Below are 6,000 nucleotides of genomic sequence, written 5' to 3' on the forward strand. Positions count from 1 at the left end.
TTGAGTTGGGTTATACATGATAACCTTTTTCCTGTGATTACGTCAGCACAGGTGGGAGCCTTAATAACCCTCCAGAGATTGATAAGCTTTAACACGGAAACCAATCCCAACCACGGTGGACACTGTCTGTGGATGGTAGGGAATATAGAGTGGGGGAGGTGGTGGGTGTTTGTACACTTACACTCAGGGTAACATGATGATTACCCCGAGTGTGACATCTGTGTGTATGACATCTGTGCTCGAGGTCCTTGGTAGTGTATATATATATATACACTACACTAATATTGAGCCCCTGGTAATACATGTCGATGAATATGAATATCATATGATATTCGATAATTTATGAATATCTGTATATATATATATATATATATATATATATATATATATATATATATATATATATATATATATATATATATATATATATATATATATATACAGATATTCATAAATTATCGAATATCATATGATATTCATATTCATCGACATGTATTACCAGGGGCTCAAACCTCCCTGGAATACATTGTACCATAACTACCTAACCAGCGAATGGCTATAAAGTTTGGTTAGTCCTGGAGCTTGTTAACTTCCGTTACCTTGCTCCATGACTAACCAATCCCCGGCAACTCTCGTGGTGCAGCCGCAGTAGGATCACTAAGGGATACCACAACAAATATATATATATATATATATATATATATATATATATATATATATATATATATATATATATATATATATATATATATATATATATATATCGTCTGTACAATTTCATATTGCTTAAAGTCTGTTATCGATATCCGTTCCTGTTATCTCTTACAGTACCGTCCACAGGATGGGGGGTATGGGGCGCATAATAAATGGCCGAAAATAAAACTTAATATTAAATATTAATAAATAAATATAAATATTAATTTATTAATATTAATTAATTTATAAATATAAATATTAATTTATTTAATAAATATTATTATCGTGGCTGATAATATAAATAATATAATATAATATAATAATAATAATAATAATATATAATATAATATAATAATATAATATAAATAATATAATATAAATATTATCAGCCACGATGATGTCACTCGCTCCTAAATTCTTCTTATTTAAAAATACATTAATTTGAAGTCTTTTGTTTAGGTTATAATTGAATGCTTCATTGTGTCGGGTGGACAGGCAGTCAGCTAATATATACTGTATATGTATATATATAGAATTCTGTATAAGAATTAGGCTTATATCGAGGTTTATCTATCTACCTATATAAGGCTTATCCACCTAAGAAGGCTTATTAAGTCTGTAGCACTTGCTTATTGATAACACACCGATAATCCTAACCGGATAACTGCCAATTGTAAATTACACAATACTGCTAAATATTAAGGCAATAAATAGCATGAGACCGAATTATCGCCTCTGGCTTTACATACACTTCAATGTTTACATAAGAACAAAGGCAACTGCAGAAGGCCTATTGGCCCATACGAGGCAGCTCCTATTTATAACCACCCAATCCCACTCATAATGATTCATTATGAGTTTACATTCATATTCTCTAAAATATTAAGGCAATAGCATGAGACCGAATTATCGCCTCTGGCTTTACATACACTTCAATGTTTACATTCATATTCTCTAAAATATTAAGGCAATAGCATGAGACCGAATTATCGCCTCTGGCTTTACATACACTTCAATGTTTACATTCATATTCTCTAAAATATTAAGGCAATAGCATGAGACCGAATTATCGCCTCTGGCTTTACATACACTTCAATGTTTACATTCATATTCTCTAAAACGTTAACGAGACATGGCGTGGACTCGCGACCCGAAGTCAGCTGTAGCACCGTCAACCTGATCGTTCAGTTCGCTCTCACCCGTCGTGGCAGTCGGTTACTCACCAATTCACGTCCTCAACGTTTCAACGATATCGTCAAGACATCCTCAGAGGGGGGGGGGGGTGACTTAGAGAGTCGAGCTTAATAGCAATCAAAGAAATCGTGTGAAAACAAGTGATAATGGCACTTGACATTATCTAGTGCCAATGCCACCATCGTTTTGTAGACTTTCCGTTTGTTATTCGGCACAACTGAAACTCACAAGCTGTTCATTGGCGTTCACAACATGGGCAAAATAGTAAGTGAACAATCACCTTGAATAACTTGCCGAGTTACAATCCCAATCACCTTGAATAACTTGCCGAGTTACAATCCCAATCACCTTGAATAACTTGCCGAGTTACAATCCCAATCACCTTGAATAACTTGCCGAGTTACAATCCCAATCACCTTGAATAACTTGCCGAGTTACAATCCCAATCACCTTGAATAACTTGCCGAGTTACAATCCCAATCACCTTGAATAACTTGCCGAGTTACAATCCCAATCACCTTGAATAACTTGCCGAGTTACAATCCCTTTCCCAGATAATGTTCCCGCTCGCTACCTCCTGAGCTTAACCCGACAGACAGCCTTACATAACATACAACACTCTGGGAGACAGTACCCAACCGCTTGGGCTGGACGGTAGAGCGACGGACTCGCTTCATGCAGATCGGCGTTCAATCCCCGACCGTCCAAGTGGTTGGGGGCACCATTCCTTTTCCCCGTCCCATCACCGAATCCTTATCCTGACCCCTTCCCAGTGCTATATAGTCGTAATGGCTTGTCGCTTTCCCTTGATAATTCCTTCCTTCCTTCCGGGAGACAGTGCCAAACAATCTCTAACCAGCCTGTTCTGGTGAGCGTTCCCAACCTCAAGAAACTCTCCTACTATTGATTGATTGATGAAGATTAAGCCACCCAAGAGGTGGCACGGGCATGAATAGCCCGTAAGTGGTGGCCCTTTCGAGCCATTACCAGTATCAAAAGATGATACTGGAGATCTGTGGAGGCGCAACTGCACCCTGCGTGACGGGAGATGTCTCCCGGACCAAGTGGTGACCAAATGGTGTCTCCTACTAAAGTGCCTTTTCCTTAACCTACCGTTGTACCAGAAAACCCACCAACAGAAAACGGGACATTGTGTATCAATTTCGGGTGCCGCTATTATTTTCCTAGTACGACAGTTTTTTGCCTTTAGGTAAACCTATATATATCGGTGTATATATATACACACTGTGAAGAAGGCTAAGCCTATCATTTAATATGCACAAAGACGTAAGTAAATATTTCAGTGAATATACACTGAGAAGTATGCTTCAAATCAATGTATTCACAGTGAGATGTATGCTACACATTTCACTGTATACAAACTGAGACATACGCCATGGACGGAAACAAATGGGCAGTTTCTTTCACCCCTGATACCCTTGTTACCTAGCAGTAACTAGGGATCTGGGAGTTAGACAGCTGTTACGAGCTGCTTCTTCTGTAGTCACCTAGTTGTGCTTACGGTGGGTCGAGCTCTGGCTCTTTGGTCCCGCCTCTCAACTGATGTACAGATTCCTGAGCCTACTGGGCTCTATCATATCTACATTTGAAACTGTGTATGGAGTCAAGTCACCACCACATCACTGTGTGTGTGTGTGTGTGTGTGTGTGTGTGTGTGTGTGTGTGTGTGTGTGTGTGTGTGTGTGTGTGTGAAACAAAAAATTGACTGACAGTTGAGAGGCGGGCCGAAAGAGCAGAGCTCAACCCCCGCAAGCACAACTAGGTGCATACACACACACACACCCACACACACACACACACGTCCTACAACCAAACTGCAATAGTAACAGTGTAACATATCACAGCACACAAACTATGCCCGAAAAACATTACTTCAGTGTGGAATCAACATTATTTCAACCTAGGGTCAACAATACCCTCAATGTTGAATCAACATTATCAACACAGAATCATTGTTACATCAATGTCGTTTGCCTAGAGGAATAATAACCCAAGTGGGCAGAATATCCAAGTGTGTGTGTTGGTTCGACGTTGAATCGACGTTGCTTTGACGTTGAATTGACGTTGCTCTTGAATACTGTATCCACCGAGTCTGAAAATGTTTATTATGAAAATTGTTTAGATATAACCCAATACCTGGCCGTCTGAACATCTGTAAGGACTTCACACCTGTTTACCGCAGCTGTGTCACCAGTTCGTTCGCCTAAGGTTTCCCCAACGTCAAAAAAACGGTCAATTTAAAGTGTCCTCTCCTAACCTACCAAACAGAAAACGGAACAGTACGTCAAAAACAGAAACCCAAAACAGAAAACGGAACAGTACGTCACTTTCGCCAGCCGCTTCCATTTTCCTGTACGACAATTGTTGGCCTTATGCGACAAGGGAGCCGGTCGGACAGCACGCTGGACTTGTGATCCTGTGGTCCTAGGTTCGATCCCAGGCGCTGACGAGAAACAATGGGCAGAGTTTCTTTCACCCTATGCCCCTGTTACCTAGCAGTAAAATAGGTACCTTGACCCAACTTCTTTTCTTAGTCAGCTGTCACGTGCTGCTTCCTGGGGGTGGAGGCCTGGTCGAGGACCGGGCCGCGGGGACACTAAAGCCCCGAAAATCATCTCAAGATAACCTCAAGAAGATGCAACGCATACGAACGTTCTTTGTAGGACCTAGAGGAGGACAGGTTGGTGTCGCATTGACTAGTCAAACTTGCTCTCACCCATCTTGAGATGATTTTCGGGGCTTTAGTGTCCCCGCGGCCCGGTCCTCGACCAGGCCTCCACCCCCAGGAAGCAGCCCGTGACAGCTGACTAACACCCAGGTACCTATTTTACTGCTAGGTAACAGGGGTATAGGGTGAAAGAAACTCTGCCCATTGTTTCTCGCCGGCGCCTGGGATCGAACCCACTAAAGTAAACTTATTGTTTATACACCGAAATACGTGATATAGATCTGACAGGGGATATTACTATGATGCTTCCCAATAAATATACCCCACAGTGAACACCTGCTTATTTGTTTGGGTCCGCCCAGGACCATTAAACGACTCTACCTTTCGGTCCAGGACGGACCGAAACGTCGTCGTCCCTTCACCTTCTAGTGTGTGGTCTGGTCAACATGAATCTATACCCGGGTCCGCCCAGGACCATTAAACGACTCTACGTTTCGGTCCAGGACGGACCGAAACGTCGTCAAATCTTGTATTTTATTTTCAGATTGGTAGGCTGGGTGTCCAATAACAATAAAATCGGTACTTTATTATTATGTCGACCTAAATAATAATAATAAAATATGTTTCCAGAATTTCCAGTTCATGGTGATAGCAGTAGTAAGTGCGATAAGCCTTATCGTCTACATATTAACTACAGACTCATTGACTGCGTACTTGCAGCCTCTGGCTATTATGAGTTATCGGTAAGTACTGACGGAAACGCAGTGTTAGTTTCCGTTAAATTTTCGATTGTGTCCATATTGTATTTCTATAGAAGCTATCTTACCCTGTCAACGTAGGATATATATATATATATATATATATATATATATATATATATATATATATATATATATATATATATATATATATATATATATACTCCTTTCTGCGATTTTATGTACAAAATTCTAATTTCCTGTATGAAATGGTACTCATAAACATTTTTAATATTCCATATATTTGTTCTAATATAATCCTATGGTAAAAAAATCTTACTTAACAAGCACTTCCTCTCTCAAATAGATTTATATTAGATTCTGAACGTCTTCCTGGAGACTCGAATCTTCCTTACGACGACTGGATAATGAAGAATATATCATCAGTGTCTGCGGACCTCAAGAGAAAACAGCCAGAAAATAGAACTAAACTTTATAATCCTCCACTAAAGAAGATTTTATTTTGGAATGACGTGAGTAGATATCTACTGCTTATCAGAAAGTGTCCCAATTCAGGTGTCTTTATACTAATTAGTCGCCGTGATGTAGTGGTAAGACACTCGCCTGGCGTTCCACGAGCGCTATGTCATGGGTTCGTATCCTGGCCGGGGAGGATTTACTGGGCGCAAATCCTTAACTGTAGCCTCTGTTTAACGCAACAGT

At 40.1% G+C, this 6,000-nt stretch overlaps 1 protein-coding gene across 1 annotated transcript in view; it reads left to right on the forward strand.

Moving 5' to 3' along the window:
* Positions 1 to 1,898: 1,898 nt before the first annotated feature.
* Positions 1,899 to 6,000, forward strand: part of LOC123771742 (alpha-(1,3)-fucosyltransferase C) — a 17,608-nt gene continuing 13,506 nt past the window's right edge. Inside the window, exons 1-3 of the mRNA XM_045764463.2 lie at positions 1,899 to 2,154; positions 5,210 to 5,322; positions 5,645 to 5,810. Coding sequence (XP_045620419.2) covers positions 2,143 to 2,154; positions 5,210 to 5,322; positions 5,645 to 5,810 — 291 coding nt within the window. The 5' untranslated portion in view covers positions 1,899 to 2,142. The remainder of the gene's footprint in view (positions 2,155 to 5,209; positions 5,323 to 5,644; positions 5,811 to 6,000) is intronic.

Source organism: Procambarus clarkii, chromosome 75 (genome assembly GCF_040958095.1).
Source record: "Procambarus clarkii isolate CNS0578487 chromosome 75, FALCON_Pclarkii_2.0, whole genome shotgun sequence".
Lineage (NCBI taxonomy): Eukaryota > Metazoa > Arthropoda > Malacostraca > Decapoda > Cambaridae > Procambarus > Procambarus clarkii.